The following is a 17,257-nucleotide window of genomic DNA, read 5'->3' as shown; positions in this document are numbered from 1 at the left end:
TGTGTATGCATGTATTGCCTGCATGTAGGTAAGTGCACCCATGTCATGCAATGCCCGTGGAGGACAGAAGAGGCTGTTGGATCCCCTGGAACTAGAGTTCCAGACAGTTGTTAGTTGCCATATGGGTGCTGGGATTCAAATCCGGGTCTTCTGCAAGAACAGTCAGTGTTCTTAACCGCTGAACCACTCTCCAGCCCCTCTTTTGGTCTTTTTTGAGACAGGGTCTCCCTGTAGCCGCAGCTGGCCTGGAACACTCTATGTGGATCAGGCTGGCCTTGAACTCACAGAGCTCTGCCTGCCTCTGCCTCCTGAGTGCTGGGATTAAAGGCATGCACCACCATACCTGGCTTGTTACTTCTTATGTTAGCAACTTTTCAATGTTGGAAAGAAAAAAAATGGGCTTAGTCTTTCTTCTCTCATACAAGCAAGCTCTCCTGGACAAATGATGGATATTTCTAATCAAAGGCAAGGCAAAGGCTGAGGGGTAACTCAGTGGGTAAAGCACTTGCCCTGCAAGCTTGATGACCTGAATTTGGATTCCACTTATGCAGTTGCATAAGTGTCTGTAAATCCCACTGTACCCCTACAAGGAGATGGGCAGCGGAGACAAGAGAATTGTCAGAAACCTGCAGGCCAGCTTGTGGGGCAGATGCAGTCGTGAACAAGAGAGGCTCTGTCTCAAACAAGGTAGAAGGAGAGAACCAACACCTAAAGTTGTATGGTTGGCCTCTGACTTCCACATCCATGCAATAGTATATGAACACTTGCAGTCACACACATGAGCACACATATGCACACATACACACTTCTCAGACATATACTCTGTGTGCTATCACAGAATTTGTTTTCAGTTTAATTTTCTGCTCCCATCTTTCTCCCATCATCTTGGTACAGGTTAAACATCTCCAATTTCAAAACTCAAAAGTCTCAACATCCAAAATTTTTAAAAGTTGACCCAATACATAAGTGGAAAATCCCATACCTGACCTCATATGACAGGTCATAGTCAAAATGCAAGTGTACAAAAATATTGTATACAAATGACCTTCAGGCCATGTCTATAACATGCATATGAAACATAAGTGAAATTTGTGGTTAGACTTAAATCTTATCTCCAAGCTATCTCCATACAGATATGTAAAATATTCCAAAATTTTAAAAATCTGAACTACAAAACACTTATTATCTCAAACATTTTTTTTAGATCAGGCTCAAATCATGCATGTTGGAATAAATTCAGGAAGAATTGTAGTCATGTGGAATTTGTCCAGTGAGTTTTGTCCTCTAAGAGAGATGTGATATCATTTAACATGTCTACTTGCAGAATTTCAGCCTATAAAGTGGATCATTTCTGTAATTTTCCATAATATCAAAATTAGAGTTAGCATCTTCATTATTTTTCTGTCCATCATTTTAGATATATCTTAGGTCTGTCAAACTGACAATATCATTGTCTTTGTTACAGTTTTCTCAATTAAAAATCAGTCTTTGGGCATAGTTATTGAGCTTAGTGAAGGAGTCAGTGTTTGTTATACTGTGCTTTGGTTTTTGTTTTTGCTTTGGACATAGGGTTTCATAAAGCACCCAGGATGGCCTGGAACTTGCACCTGAGGCTGGCCTTGAATTCCTGATCCTCCTACCTCCACCTCATAAATACTAAGATTACAGATGTCCATCACAATGCATGAGTGCACACACACTCATGCACACACAAAGAGTGATAGAATGTTTACATATATGGCTGGCACAGCTTTAGTTTAAGTTACATTTGCCAGTGTGTGTTTAATTTAGGAAAATAATTGAGACTGTTGATTTAGCATCAGTAAAGGTAAATGGAGAGAGAAAACAACCCAGAGAAATAAATGGCTATTGCATCTATATATACACAGAAGAAGCATGTCCTCTCTATTCTTCACATTCACAGTAGCCAAACCTGACTAGTTCTGTGAAATAGAGAGTGAGGTTGAACACTGAAGCTTTTTATCCAGAATCAACTTAAATGTACTCTCTGGTAATTGGGAGCTTACAGTTGAGATGTTTCATATATGAACCGTGTTCCAGCTATCTCCAAACTAATCCTAGAGTTTGGATCACGCAGAGCTCATTACTAACATTTTACTGATGCAGTAAAAAGCTTTCCAAGAGGGCTGAGGGATTGAATCAGAAAACTTGAATTCATTATAGGAACTTGAATAGTGTGAGAATTGGGCATCATTACTATCACACCGAAATCTCATTACCATTCTTAGCAGCCTTTCAGCCAGCCCTGGCCTCACTTCCTAGACTAAGTTAGAGACTATCATCCACTGAGGAAAAAAATTGTCTCATTACAGTATTAAAGGGACTACACAAAGGGCTGCGGGTGTAGCTCAATGGTAGAGCACTTGCCTAGCATATGCAAGGCCCTGGGTTGATCTCAGCACTGCAGAAAGTAAAAAATAAAAGAATGGGTTATGTGTTTGAAGGGGCTCACAGCTCCGGTTAATTCCATGTTTGTGAGAAAGGAAGAGCTGCTCCCATCCTCTCATTCTGCCCTGAGCCTCTTAAGTTTCCATGCTTGACATTCTTTTGTCTGATCCCTTCCTTGGATTTGACTTTTCCAATGATGTGGGGGCCTGAATCAAATTGACAGAAACCAGAGCCGACCAAAAGACGCAAAGGCTGCAGTGACCTGTGTCACACAAACTCAAGAGAGTAAGCCAGTAGAAGCGAGTCTCAGGAAGATGCCAGACCTTCAGAAGGATGACTTGGCCCAGCGGAGAATCCAGGGCAGACTCACCCCTCATCGCAAGGCTCCAAGCTTCATCAAGCTCTCTGCTATCACAGAAGCTGACTTGGAGACCTGGGAGAGATTAAAAGTGTCAGGAAAGACGAGGTGCGTCTCGATTTTTCCCCCAGCAGCGGTGTGATTTAACAATCAAAAAGCCAAATACTATCCTTTCATTTTCTATTTTGATATCTGGAAAAAGTACCTCTCAAAACAGAGCTCCTAGAAATGGGCTCAGTGCACATAGGGGAGACATTATCAATACTAAAAGTCGAGTTAGCAGAAAATATCTTTAACCAGCTGACTTACCATGAATGGTTATCTATTTTGCTAGACCAGCTTACTGTAAGGAATTTAAACTTGATAGTTAAAGAATTGTAACCATTCTGCTATGCCTACAGTTTTCTTATGCTAGCAGCTGTGATGTCGGAATTGGTGCCTTGGAAGCAATAGAAGCTTAAAGCACTGTTTACCTAGGCAAGAACAGTGGTCGTTTCTTCATCTGATTGGTTGATGGGAAAAGCCATTGTGTTCTAACGAAGGGAGTATTTTTCGTGTATCTGGTTTTGTCTTTTCAACCTCCTTGATTTATACTTACCTTGGAAACCTTTGGAACTGATTTCTGGTTCTGACCAGGGATGGCGATGCTCAGCACACCTGTGCTCCTGAGCCCTTACCAGAAATCAACGCAGAAACCGCCGTCCGTGATGACTTCGCCAGCCGTAAAGCAAGAGCCTACAAGAAAGCGTCCAGCCCCAAGCAAAAGTTTGTGCACTTTGGGCCGGTGACAGAAATAGATCAGCAAACATGGAAGCGGCTCAGTATTGGCAAGGCCGGGCCTAGGGAGGATGCAGAGCTTGTCAGTCCTGGCAGCAAGAGCCCAACTTCCTCTGTGTCCCTTTCCTGTATTGCCACTTCCAGCTTAAAGGAAGACCAAATGCTTAGTGCCCAGAATGACCGCAGGTACTTATTTTTTACCTTCCTTGTGCAAAGAGGCCTGCATGGGAGTCAAGTGTTGCTTTTAAATTTTGCTGGGGCTGGGGGTGTAACTCAGTAGTAGATTGTATGCTTAACATGTGCTAGACCCACAGCACCAAAAAAAAGCAGAAACAGCAAAATGTTTGCTGAATCACATTACAGAAATTCCTAGAGATGACAAAATTTTGACAGTCTTCCACTGAACAGCAGAAAAATGACATTGGGGGGGTCCACCCTGGGGGAAGCATGTGTGTGAGGTTAAATGACAGGTATCTATTTCTGATCTGTTGTCTTGGGAGTCAATGCCTGAGAAGGCCAGTAATCTCCACAGATGCCCCCTTTTGTCTAACCATTGGACAGTGTTTTATTATTTGAAACTACTGGAAGGCTAGATGGACTGTCCTAATGATGCTGCTCATGTGTTCTCTAAAGACATTAATTAAAAACCTGGTTTATGTGGAACAACTTCCCTCTTTTCTATCCCACAGTTACAAGGTCCCAATGAGCATCCTGAGCTCAAATTTCAGATATCCAAGTAGACACGTAAAAAAGTAATGACCTCTTCCTTCCCCTAAGCTTTCAAAGTCTAATAAACGGTGATTGGTAAAATATTCCTCTTGAATTTCTCTAAGTCAGATTTCTTGGCAACATCAGTGCCCAGACTTAAGGGGAACAGCTCATCAGCCTGCACCAGTTTCTCCCTGGAGGCCATCCCAAACCCTCCTTTAAAGGTCCAGTTCTGTTAGCTGATCTGTATTCTCTTAGGTAGGGGCAGAACATTTATAAGTCTCCTGCTTGTCCTGGAACCTCTATCTCATCCACCTGGTAGGAGTCATGTGAGGTTCTTCATGGTGGAAGAAAACACTCAGGACATTCCTCTCTGTGCTTTACCCTTGAGGACAAAGGAGATGGTACATGGTCCACAACATGTAGGAAGGTCTGGAGCTCCAGGCTGGTTAGCTTCCTGAAGAATAGGCTGTATATATAAATACATCAGAAACACATGGTCTTGGGGCTTCAGCAGCTGCTGTGTGCAGCATCTGAGAGGCTGAGGCAGGAAATGTGAGAGAAATGAAGCTTCAAGTCCTTGGGTCCATATGGGCCATTATTCAGTCCCATAGTGCCAAGGTCATGCCAGGCCTCCTTGACTTGTTTCCTGTCTTGGGAGAACTCATATACTGTTATCTCAATCTGATTATGTGACCTTTGCTAATTGACCCATGGAATGACATCAAAAGAACTCTTTTCATCTTTCAGTCATCTTTCATAACCCCTCTTCCTCTTGTCTCCTGTCACCCATGCTACCTGATTAACAACAGGGTACTGCATTCTGGCACATCATGGCTGGCACCAGTGCTAGAAACTCAAGACAAGCAGGTCTGCGTTAACCCAAAGACAGAGGAAGGTAGGGAGTAACACGCTCTGCCTCCCAGGAGGTGATGGCTGACAAGGGAGCTGGCCTCTTTTTTAATCATAGTAAAGCTGTCCTCTTTGGCTCTAGTTATGCCCACACAGCTGCCACAGTATGGCAGCGTACAAAATGAAGGAGTTGTTCAAAAAGATCCTGAGATGCTGCCAAAATTAGGAAGACTGGAGGAGCACAGCCGACCCCCGTGAGCCTCTTGCCTGTGTGTTATGGTGTGCTGCCTCTGTTGTATGTGGCCATTATGTTCTCAGACAACAGCTTAGCATCCCAGTGTGCCCTTGGTGTAGTAAAGTCACTTCAGTGGATGTGCCCATCCTAGGATCAGCGTTGTGTTTATGGAGCCCACTCTGGGTGGAGAGTTTAGCCTTTGCATGTGGCCAGGGACTGGCCAGTTTTCATCCTCACCAATCAGGAAAAGCAGAATGGGAACCTTTCCTGTGCACCGGCTGCATGATAGAGGCTCGCCAAATTAAAAGGGGGATTTCCTACCCAGCTGCTCTGTGCGCTTCTGCCTTCATGGATGCTGGCTTCTTCTGCCTTGATTAATGCCAGTGAATGACGCTACTGAATTCCTTGAGCAGTGAGTGACCCTTAACTAGCTGGACTGAATGTTGCCCTAGAGCATGTCCTCTGGCCTCTGAGTGGGAGCCTTTGGCAACAGAAGAGAGATCAGAGAAAATGGCAGTTCCTGCCTGGAGTGACTGTGGACTGAAAGGTCAAAACAAGATGGCTGATTCACGAAAAGATGATGTGATGACCACGACAGCTGGGATGTCCCCTATGCATACCAGATCTAAATCAAACCAGTTCCTTCCAGTTCCATTTTCACAGCAGCAGGATGCCCAGGAATCTGCCAAGAGTGCACCCACGAATGATGAGAGGTCAGAAGTTATCCTGTGCCCTGTGATGTGCTTCTCCAGTTTAAGCCTTGGTACATGCTTTAAGTGTGCTACTAATGCATCATGGTGTGTCAAAGGTACTTACCTGCTGTTGTCGGAAAAAATGGAATGATTGATACTGACCCTGGTGATCCAGAATATTTTTCTCTTTTGCATGCAAGCCAGTGTGTAAAGAATAGTTAAATAATGAATTTACCTGTCAACATTCTTTCTGATCTTCATCTTGTGGGCCAAATAAATGGGAAATGCTTGTTTCTTTGTGGCTCACAGAGGAGCCTTCGGTAAAGGCGTTGAACTTATTTCCTACTCAGTTTTATGGATTTCAGGCCAAAGAAGATGAATGGCATTTATAAAATTTGTAACTTAGTTTTTCATCAGTAGCCGACCCTCACTGCTGTCTAAAGGTCTGCTGTCTAGCCCATGCTCTGACTTGGTTTAAGACGAAGAGTAATGAAATAATGCTTTTTGGGAGCCTCTGTTGCTATTTAATAAGAGTATTGTTTTTATTAAAAGTGTGGCCTACTTGGGGGGCAAAGGAGAGAAAAGGGTTTTGCGTGTCTTAAGCTCACAATGATAGGGAAAGTAATGGAGTTCTGTTTCTGAAATGACCTTCATGCAATATGTCAAGGGCACAGTGGAGAGCAAGAACAGCATTAAGTAATCCCCAAATTGTAAAATGAATACCCTAGCCATCTTTATCAGCTGGATTCCACCCAGAGTTCCTATTCTTCTGGATAATAGGAATAATAGAGCCCTGTTCTACAATGCCCAGGGGTAGGGGTTTAGTCAGGCTCTACACCATAGATGTAGAGTATGTTGTATCTTTCAGCATGTGTGCTGCCTCTAGCTCACCCTCTGGGAACTCACAGGTAGGTTGAGTGGGTGTTTGCTCCATTTCACAAGGGAGAAGTGCAGTAGAGAGAAAAGTTATGTGATTGACTCCCATGTGGTTCCCAGGCTGTTAGGCCTGATGAATGACAAAGTAACGGAGTGATGAACCTCCATATCCTCTTACGTGAGTAGGTCCTCCATAGTCACCTACTGATGTCCCAGCATGATGTTTGACTCTGGATCTATGGGTCACTGTTAGAGCATGCCAGAGTGAAAAGGAAGATGGGAACAGGGCCTGCAGGCTGAATGTTGAATACAGTCTGGAAAACTGTTTTTCACAGCAACCTTTGAGAGGAAGAATTTCTATTCACACTTTGCAATTGGAAAACCCAACTCCAGGACATACAGATGGGAATTAGAGAACCAAGATTCAAACTCAGCTCTGAGTGGAAAACCACCTTTCCTTCAGGATACTGTCTACACAAGTTACAGGAGTCATTTGTATCTTCCACTTATTTGTGGTTCTAAGAGAGTTCTCTTTATATTCAAATTAGGATGAGTAGTTAGTGTGAGAGGAAAGGCATAGTAAGTTTGTGACATACTTTATTTTTATTACATTTATTATATGTGTATATATATACACACACACACACACACACATACACGGCAGTGGAGGTCAAAGGACAGCTTAATGCAGTCTGTTCTCTCCTTCCACCATGTAGGTTGCAGGGATTGAACTCAGGTTTTCAGGCTTGGCAGCAAACACCTTTACTTGCTAAGCCATCTCGCAGGCCCATGGAATACTTCTAGACTGAGCCAATGTACACTCAAGAATTCATGCTTCCTTTCAGCAAGTTCTTACTGAGTATCTACTATATGCAAAACAAAGCTGAGTGCTCATCTTAGATGAATGAAAAAGCCATTTACCAAGCTCATTTCAGATTAGTTCAGGGTGTAGAAGTTTATCACTGGATAATCATGGAGTCTGAAATGCTTTGTTAGTGCTAAGTTATAAAAATAGAATCAGATGTACATAGCTTATTGCCTTTCTAAAAACCCCATCCCTAAATTAAGACTTTATTGACTTTAATTTTTTATTTATCTATTTTTATTTTATGCATATGATTTTTTTGCCTGCATGTTTGTAAGTGCAACATACATGTGCATACAATGCCTGAGGAGGCCAGAAAAGGACACTGGATCCCCTGGAACTGGAGTTACAGATGGTTGTTAGCCACCAAGTGGATTCTGGGAACTGAACCCAGGTCCCCAGTAAGAGCAGCAGTGCTCTTAACTGCTGAGCCATCTCTCCAGCCCCATAATGATTCTTTTGGTAGCATGTTCATACCAACTGTGCCACAGTTGCCAATTCTATACCCTGTAGCCTACCAGCTCTCCTCCTTTGCACTGAAGGAATCTCCTGGGCATCTCCTGGTTAGTGAGTGAGTGCATCACATAACTTGCCTTTTTACTTTGTGGTCTCCCATAGGATAACTGAAAGAGCCACTTGAAGTCCTAGCTCTGATTATCTTCCCCTTACCAGCAAAGGCAGTTCTACTTGCTGTGTGTCCTTTTAAAACTAACAAATTAGTCTGAGAGAAAATTCCTTAGATCCATGAGTACACAGTAAAGGGACAAAAGAAAGAGAAGGCTCAGTGGTTAAGAGCTTGGATTGCTCTTACAGAAGACCCGAGTTTGGTTCCTAGCACTATCAGGCAGCTCACAACTACCTGTAACTCCAGTTCCAGGGAATCCACTGCTTCTGGCCTCTGTGAGCACCGCATTTATGTACACATACTCACCACCACATACATACACATATCAAATAAAATAATTTTTTTTTTAAAAAAAAGGTGATCTTCAGAGACTTCTTTTCCAATTTCCACAAATCCAGTAAGCATTCCATGCTTCTTGAAGGCCTCCTCTGTCTATTGTTGAGGGAAAGACAAACAAAAATTCTTGCTCCACGAAACAAATTTTAGTATGAATCTGTTTATTGGCAGAGATGACTTTTGAGGTGTTAATTATTTTTGTGAAGAAAAAATTCAAATTCAAATATCTTTTGTGCAACAATGTAGCAGAGCCTCACAAACAAAATGTGTTAAAAGAAATCAAACCCAGGCAGGGCATGGTGGCACAGGCCTTTAAATTCCAGTACTTGGGAGGCAGAGGCAGGAAGATTTCTTTGAGTTTGAGGCCAGCCTGATTCACATAGCAAGTTCTAGGCCAACAAAACCAACCAAGAGTCTACACTAAGAGTCTGTCAGATAGGACAGGACATACTAATCCCTGGGTATGTCTAGATTATGAAAACCCAGTGAGGTACAAATGTACTTTCCATAGTATGTTTTACTTCAGTACAACGCTAATGAAATATCCAAATAGAGACCTAAAAATCACACAACTCTTAGTCTGTTATTTCCCCATTAATCATCCATTAGGAATAACTTCTTTGCTTTCTTTCAAAGGCAATTTAGAAAGCACTTTATTTGGTTATGTGTATTCTAATAGACCTTTTTACTAGATAAGTAATGGGTATCCAGTCTTCAGAATTAATACTGCTCAGGCATCCTCTCTTGATACGGAAGAGTCCACTCATCACTTGTTTCACAGTAGTGGCTTTCAGAACATAGAGAATGCTAGGTTAAACTGGCCGCTTCTGAAGCTACTCCCTGGGGACAGAATGTGATACTTTCAGGGCCAGACACAAATCCATTTCAACAGAAATCTGGTTGATTTGCTTGCTTGTTTGTATTTTACATGCATGTGATTGCCTTTTCTGTAAATGAAATTATTATCAATAAATGTAGAATGTTCTAGAATGATAAATGTTAAGAAAGCAAATTGTCTGTGTGCATGCACCCATGCATTCTGGGGTGATTTCTCTAAAATTATAGGAAGAGACCCTTAAAAATTACTTGTTAGGACAATGATCATTAGACCAGGTAATATTCTGCTGACAATTCCAAGGTGTAACTTATGGAAAACTGGAATCAGGATATGTTTTTCTTACTGTGGTAGTTTCTTTCTTTCTTTCTTTCTTTCTTTCTTTCTTTCTTTCTTTCTTTCTTTCTTTTCTTTCTTTCTTTCTTTCTTTCTTCACTTATTTATTTTTGATCTTTTAGAGACAGGGTCTCCCTACAGCCCCAGCTGACCTGGAACTCACTATGTAGACCAGGCTGGCCTTGAACTCACAGAGATCCGCCTGTCTCTGCCTCCTGAGTGCTGGGTTAAAGGTGCATGCCACCGTGCCCGGCCATACTGTGGTAATTCTTTGTCCACTTTCAGAATGCAGAAGTGAGCAGTGGTTTGGGGTATAGATAAGGACTGTGCTTTAAAACTTTTTTCCTTGCTGAAAAGATAGTTCATCTGTGGGAACTGCTTGTTTAAAAATGTACTTTAATGTGGGCGTATACTCTTCCCATTTTAAAATCTAACTTAATCTTTCTCTTTGTATAGATACATTTAGACCTAAAATAACTATTACAGAGGGATACAGCTTTATAAACCTAAAGTATCAGAAGACTATAAAAGATCAGAAAAAATTTTGGATTTTTTTAAGTTGTGGAATATCCTCCAAGTCTGGTTTTGATTAAGACTAGCAGTTTTCTAGGAATTGTGGTTTTTGTCAGATGCAGACAGAAGGCATTGATTGGAGTTCTGTGGAAGTTCTGGTTTGCTTTCAGAAAACTGTAGAAATACTCTTTGATGTCATTCGTGCAAATACATTAACACATCAGGACAGCTCAGTAAGGGTGTGCTTGTATACTGCATGTCCATTACAGCCCATTACTGCCGACGATTTAATCGTGAACAGCCATAATATGTTTGTGTTTTAAACTGCCTTTTCTAAACACTGTGGATTACACTTTACCCCCTTTGTGTTTATATCAAAAGGAGTCTTTCCTTGTGGGTAGCATGGGATTATTTGATTTCTCTCTGGGTTTTAACACAAATTTTATAACTTATAGAAATATTGAGGTTTTGATTTTTCAGCAGCTAATGAATAGTGCTAATTGTATAACGACAGTTCTCTTCCAGCCACCAACAAAAAGGTTTGGTACATGTGCATTTCCCTAGCAGTTTTCCAGGTTGATCACAGCATCGACTCTCTGTCTTGGCAGTTGTCTAACTGTGTATTTGATCTCGTAGATACGGTCCAAGAACTCCTGTGTCAGATGACGCAGAGTAAGTGGCCTTGTACTACTAGAATGATGCTAATTATGAGCCTAAACTGCATGCTTCCAGTACTTACCACTAATTGAAATGCAAAGGATGCCACAGGAGCTGAAGAGTGAACACACTCTGCTGTGGAATGCAGAACATGTGTTCTGGGCAGGGAAGATGAAGAGAAAGCAACTTAAGCATGATGCTAACTCGCAGCTGCTGCTTAAAACTTCACATTCGCTTTTCCGTAGACGAGCATGTCCAAGTCGCTCTTGTTAGTTTGGGCATCAGCACCCCTTCTGCACCACGGAATTATGAAAAGGGTATTGTGAGTTTGCATTTAACTCTCGAGATACTGAGGCTGGGAGTGAACAATGAAGTAGAGTTATTCATTTTGTTTTCAAACTAAGAAAAAAATTCTAAACCACTAATTATAGGTTCAGAGGCCCTGCTTCCTACCAGGTTGGAGTCATATAAACTGTGGGATATTTAAGACCAAAACATTGGGATTTTGTTCAAGTTCCGTGGCATAGCAAGGGGTCAAGGGTGTAGAAGACTCGGGCTTCCTCTGCCTGCTGCTTGCCTTTCATTCTGCACAAAGGTTTCTTCCTCACCTTGCACCTCACCTCCCAATTTGAGAATACAACACACAGACACACACACACACACACACACACACACACACGCACGCACGCACGCACACACACACACATCATGGCCACATGAACTCTGTTCAAAAATTGGTTTTCCTACAGCAGACCATTCTACACCTGATATACAATGCAAAAAGTTTATTTTTTTTTTTCGAGAATAAGAGCCTTCTTCGATTTGAGTAATTTCAGTTTTAAGAAACACAATTAATATTTAATTCCATTAGCTGTGTGAAGCCCAATGCCTCTCCTCTCCCCAAAAGCATTGTGTGTGACCTGATGGAAGGCTAGACTACCATGGAAGAGTAAATGTTGCTGTCCTCCTGTCTGCAACCCAGTCATAGTTCTAAGTCATGCAGTGAGGTGTTTAAATAAGGAAGTAGAAACCAACCATAGACATCTTTTCACTGATAACAATGACAATGTCAATTAACGAAAGAGAGGAGCGAGAAGGTTTTTATTTTTGGAAAAAAATGTTTTCATATCATGTTTTTCCCATGTTATATTGAAGATGTCAGCTAAGTTTGAACTCAGCCCTAAGCAGTCATAGTCTATCACTGTCTGTGACTAGTTATCTGACTTACAGAATTTTCATGTCTCAAAACCAAACTCAGCCCTCACTTGACTGACTGCGGAGTTAAGTAATCTGTAAAATTGAGTGCTGGTTATTACTTGTAAAACCTGCATGGCAGTATTTAACACTCCTGAAAGGGGGGGGAGGATTGATAGACAAAGCACTATTTTGATTTGGTGAGCAAAAACATTGTGATAGAATGGATTTATTCTTCACTGATGCAAAGCTGCCTGCCTTTCAATTTGCCTGAAATAGATCTGGGGGAACCCTAAAAGGTAGGAAAAAAGGAAGCTTTTGGATTTTGCCTGAGCCTCACTCTGAAACTTCACCCCCCAGAAAAAGCCAGTGATTGCTTTAAAGGGATGGGGACCCAGGCTACCTTCTCTCCTCCAAGTTTATAAAATCCAAGCCTATAGACCAAGAAGAGTTAAAGGAACTTCTTTTCCAGAGGCTTTATCTGAGAATATACAGAGTGTCAAATGTTTTGCTTGGAGCAAACACACTGTATGTGAAGCCAGGGAGACCAAAATCAAAGACTGATACTGGGAGTTCAGTTTTTAGTAGAAATATGTATTGTTTTTAGTTTATTCCTTTATTCTTGTCCTTTTCCAAAATCTTTAAAGGAAATTACTGGCATAAACTATACTTACCAATAATTGACACATTCTTAAAATACAACTCAACCAAAAAATAATGTACCTTGATGGAATATAAGTCAAGGTAGGCCTCCTGTACAGATGAAGAAATTGCCACGTCCTGGCCAGTGGAGAATCCCTCTGGATTTAATTTCATGTTATTCCTGTCTTTGACTTGACACTCCTCTCCCAACATTCCCCCCACCAGAGGAGCCTGCACCTTCATAAAGCTGTGGATGTTTTTATTCCGAGTTTCTTTATCTTAAACTTGGCTCAGAAACCATTTCCAGACTCCTCTTGAGGAAAGTTAATCCCATCTCTCAAAAATGTTAGCCCATTCCCAGCTGAGTCCTGGGCTCTGCAGCCAGTGACCCTTGTCCCAACAGCACAGGGGCCTAAGCATGGTGCTTGAGGACAGGGTTAGTGCAAGTCACATTAGTCTTCTGGAAGCTGGGCTTCTCACCCCAGCTCTGCCATATCCCATCCCCAGATCCACACTTCTTCATTCCAGAGGCCAAGTTCCACCTTTGAACTAGACAACATTTTCTATTGGTGACTCAGTACATTTTCTAGCTAGTATTGTCAGTTCTCAGCTTTTTCAGTTCCTTTTTTTAAAAAATGACAAAGATATCACACTTTTCCTTTTTCTCTTTTTGGCCAGTTTGCTGATATTTCTTTTTTTAAAAAAAGGCAAAAACCCTGGGGCGAGGGGTGAGGGGGATAGTACTTGCTGGTATAGGAGAACGTAAACAAGAGTTTCTTTTTCTACTTAATTATCGGGCCTTTGGCCACATTCTGAGTAAGTCAGAGCTTCAAGGTGAGAGCAGAGATGTCAACCCAAACCAGAGGAAGGCAACTGTGGAGGCCTCTCTTGTTTCCACTACCCTTACCTAGTGAGATAGACGAATCCCACTCCCTGGAGAAGCCTGCTGTTTTCTTCCCACAGCTCACGAAGAAGCCCACATTCTATAGCCTAAGCCAAAATTCTGCCCATAGGTATTACATATGGCTTAATTAGGGGCCTCCTTTCACTCTACAACCTTCCAACTCCTTGGTGATTGTTAACAGAGTTTGATCGGAGAGGTTTTATATGATAAAAGATCTAGCAGCAATTGTAATCTGCCTTAATGATCACTGGCTGGCTTGGATATTTTAAAAGATTTTCCTTTTAACTGTGAAAGGAGAAATGGTATGGACTTCCATCTTTCTGAAGACTTACTTAAATGAATTTTGATCTTAAAGTTCAAAACACATGGTTAGACTTTTCTACCTAGCCTTGTAAACTCCTAAATCTTTCATAACAATAAATACTATGAAATAGATGAAAAAAAAAAATCACAGCCCTTTTCTCCTATGAGAAGTTAGGTTTATTTTTCTAGAAGGCGCAGCTGCCCAACTACGAGTAGGGTAGGCGACAGCGGCTTCCCACCTTCCCACCGGACTAGGTCACCCTAAGGTAACAGATGCCTCTGATTGGGAAAAAAAAAAAAAAAAAATCCATCTCTGCAGTTGAATTCTTAGAATACTCTGGAAGAAGACAGTCTCAGGTTAGAGTTTAAATAGCCAACACCTGGATGGAGAAACAGGAACCCAGCCATCCATTCGGATTCTGAGTATGGCTATCTCTTTAGAATTCATCCTTTCCTTCCAAAGAGCTGCCTGCTAGGGAGCCACTGCATCCAACAGTGCTGCATCAGTGGAGTGATGATTTTGCACATCATTGACGATGTCTGGAATCAGTTGGTGTCTAAGCACATGGCTTTGTCCTGTGTCCCCCGCCCATGCTAAACTAGTTTCAGAAATGGATCATTACTATCTTCTATACCTAGGAAACCTAAGGGCCTTCCACTACCTAACTTTTGGACTCTACCTATCTGGTCTCAAGAGCTACCCACTTCTTTGAGGGCAGCGGGGGTTGGGAAGAGGATTTTGCTTTGGTTTTTGTGTTCTTGCTGCTTTAGCGCATGTCTAACAGGTCTGTGTAAGCATAACAGATAAGGCCTTGCGGTCTAATAAAATGTTTTAATTGTATGTACAACCAAAAGGCTTTTTTTAATTGTTTGCCCTTTTTAACTTAAAAAGTAAATGCAAAGTTTTCCTGACAAACAGAAATTAAAATAATTGTGAACACATTAGGTTGCAAAGTATACCTTGGTTTATATTCATTCCTTCCTCATAAAATATTTTCTTAATTCCAAGATGTGCTATCCATTACTTAGTTTTACAGGAAATAAAAAGAAATAACCACAACAGACATGCCCATCATCCATTTAAATATGAAAAAGTAGCTGTCTTAATCTTGAGGCCTTATGACAGTTTTTTGGAAAGAGAAGAAATTGTCTCTGCACGGTGTAGGAAGCTTGCAAGCCAGCTCTTTCCACAAAGACGCCTTAGTGTGCTGAAGTTCCAGTTCAGAGAGCAGGGCCCTCCCTCCCTACAGTCTCCCCACTTTATATACCTTTGAATGCTCATTTTCTCTTAAAGCAAGCACATTTCTGAATGAGAGGGAGGCGTGCAGAGCTTCGGATACTTTTTCCTAGCGCTTTCTTAGCCCCTTCATAGAAAGCACCCGGGTTCAGGGCATCCCTGGTCAAAGCCCCCTTGGCCCTGCAGCAGAGGGAAGAGGCGGCTTGCAGCCCGGTGGCGCCCCCGGGCGGCGGCGTGCGGAAGTACAAGGAGCCCGCCCGCGCTCATCTGCTGGCTTTTTGTTTTGCTCTCTCGGCGTCAGGAGCACGAGTATGTTTGACATGCGGTGTGAGGAGGAGGCCGCGGTGCTGCCGCACAGCAGGGCCCGCCAGGAGCAGCTGCAGCTGATAAATAGCCAGCTGAGGGAAGAAGACGACAGATGGCAAGATGTGAGTTCCGGTCAAGGCCGACCGCGAATGTTCGGCGGGGTGGGACTCACGCCGACCACCAGGCTGGGCGGATTGGACTTGGCCTTCAAAGCCCTGCTGGGGACCCAAGCCCCCCACATTTCAGACAGCCACCGCGGGGGCGGCGGGGGGGTAGATTAAAGGAGAAGTCAGTGGAGAGCAGAGAGCAAGACACTGATGTGTGATCAGTAGGTACCCTGGTTCAGAGCTTGGTTACAAAGGAGAGGGGGTGGGAAGCAGGTAACTAGAACAGGGTGCAGAGCAGCGGGGTGCTGGCTTTGGAGATTCTGTATTTGAGATTAATGGATGGTGATGATGATTACAGCTGCCATTAAATCTACCTGTACCAGGCACTGTTTTCTAAATGCCTGTCTGTGGTAATTCATTCAGTTCTCTTAGTGGCTGTGTACTAGCAGCCCTTATCTTCCAGCACCTACAGGGACACCAGCCCAGCTAAGTCCCTTGCCCAAAGTCCCATGCTAGTGGGTGGGAGAGGCAAGATTCCAACCAGTAAGGAAGGTGAAGGAGGCTGAGAAAGGCCCGGAGGTTGTGTGCTGAGAGCAAAGAGCTAAGGCAGGAAGAGCTTGAACTTGGCTGTGAGAGGCTGGAGCTTAATTCTCACAGACCTCTCTGAGGTAGGTTTTACAAAACTGACTCCACATTAGTTAAAAAGTTAACATCTCCAAAGTTGATAGAGAATAAAACACTGTGTCTGTGTGCCCACCACCTCAGCATGTCTGAACATCTAACCCTACAGGCTGGTAAACACCCCCATTTTAGAGTTGTTGAAATGAGTTCACAGAGGCTAACATGGATAAGGTTCAAAAGCCTGAACAAGATAGAAGCAGGCCATTGCCCACAGCTGTAGTCCATCCTCCGACTCAGGAGCCGAAGTTTCATCTCTGTGTTATAACTACCCTTGGAACAGGTGGCAAAGGTATCCTGAGAATCAGAAGAATTAGTACGCATGAATCATCAGATCTGTAAGACTCCAAAGCCATTTTTATTCTGCCTTTTCTTCCATCCAGGGAAAAGCTGTAAATGAATCCCTACCAGCTCATTGCCAGTAATATACTTAAAATTCAGAGGTTACAAGTAGAGAAAAATGAAATTCCCTAGGATTACCCTATAGGACTGTTCTCTAAAATTTATGAACTATCACAAAGTATGACTACATATTTCGCACTGCTATATTTGAAGAAATCACTGCCCTGCTAATGACAGTATACGTAATAGCTGAATCTTTCCTGTCTTCAAGGTACCTTCTTCCAACCAAACTTTCATTGGGTTGTGTGAGAATGCCCTAGTGTGGTGCCTGGATCTGGCCTTAGTGCCCACTAGTCTGTGCCTCACAGAAAGGGAGTTATGTAGGGGTAAGAAAGAACATGGCCTCTCTTCTCCCCCCCCCCCCCCGCCCCCGCCGCCTTGGGGAGAGGCACGGAAGAGAGGCTTCTCAG

General features: G+C 42.6%; 1 protein-coding gene across 13 annotated transcripts in view; it reads left to right on the top strand.

Moving 5' to 3' along the window:
• The window catches only part of Limch1 (LIM and calponin homology domains 1), a 353,723-nt gene that overhangs the window by 284,423 nt on the left and 52,043 nt on the right, over nucleotides 1-17,257 (top strand). For 9 of the 13 annotated variants that reach the window (XM_029560686.1, XM_008827215.2, XM_029560685.1 and 6 more), the window contains 2 exons: nucleotides 11,054-11,089; nucleotides 15,656-15,782. In XM_029560686.1, coding sequence (XP_029416546.1) covers nucleotides 11,054-11,089; nucleotides 15,656-15,782 — 163 coding nt within the window. The remainder of the gene's footprint in view (nucleotides 1-11,053; nucleotides 11,090-15,655; nucleotides 15,783-17,257) is intronic. The other 4 variants (XM_008827219.2, XM_029560687.1, XM_029560689.1 and 1 more) reach the window with 1 other exon arrangement.

This window comes from Nannospalax galili, unplaced genomic scaffold (genome assembly GCF_000622305.1).
Source record: "Nannospalax galili isolate Female #2095 unplaced genomic scaffold, S.galili_v1.0 scaffold772, whole genome shotgun sequence".
Lineage (NCBI taxonomy): Eukaryota > Metazoa > Chordata > Mammalia > Rodentia > Spalacidae > Nannospalax > Nannospalax galili.
The sequence above is the reverse complement of the archived record's forward strand: the minus strand, read 5'-3'. Positions and strand labels throughout refer to the sequence as shown.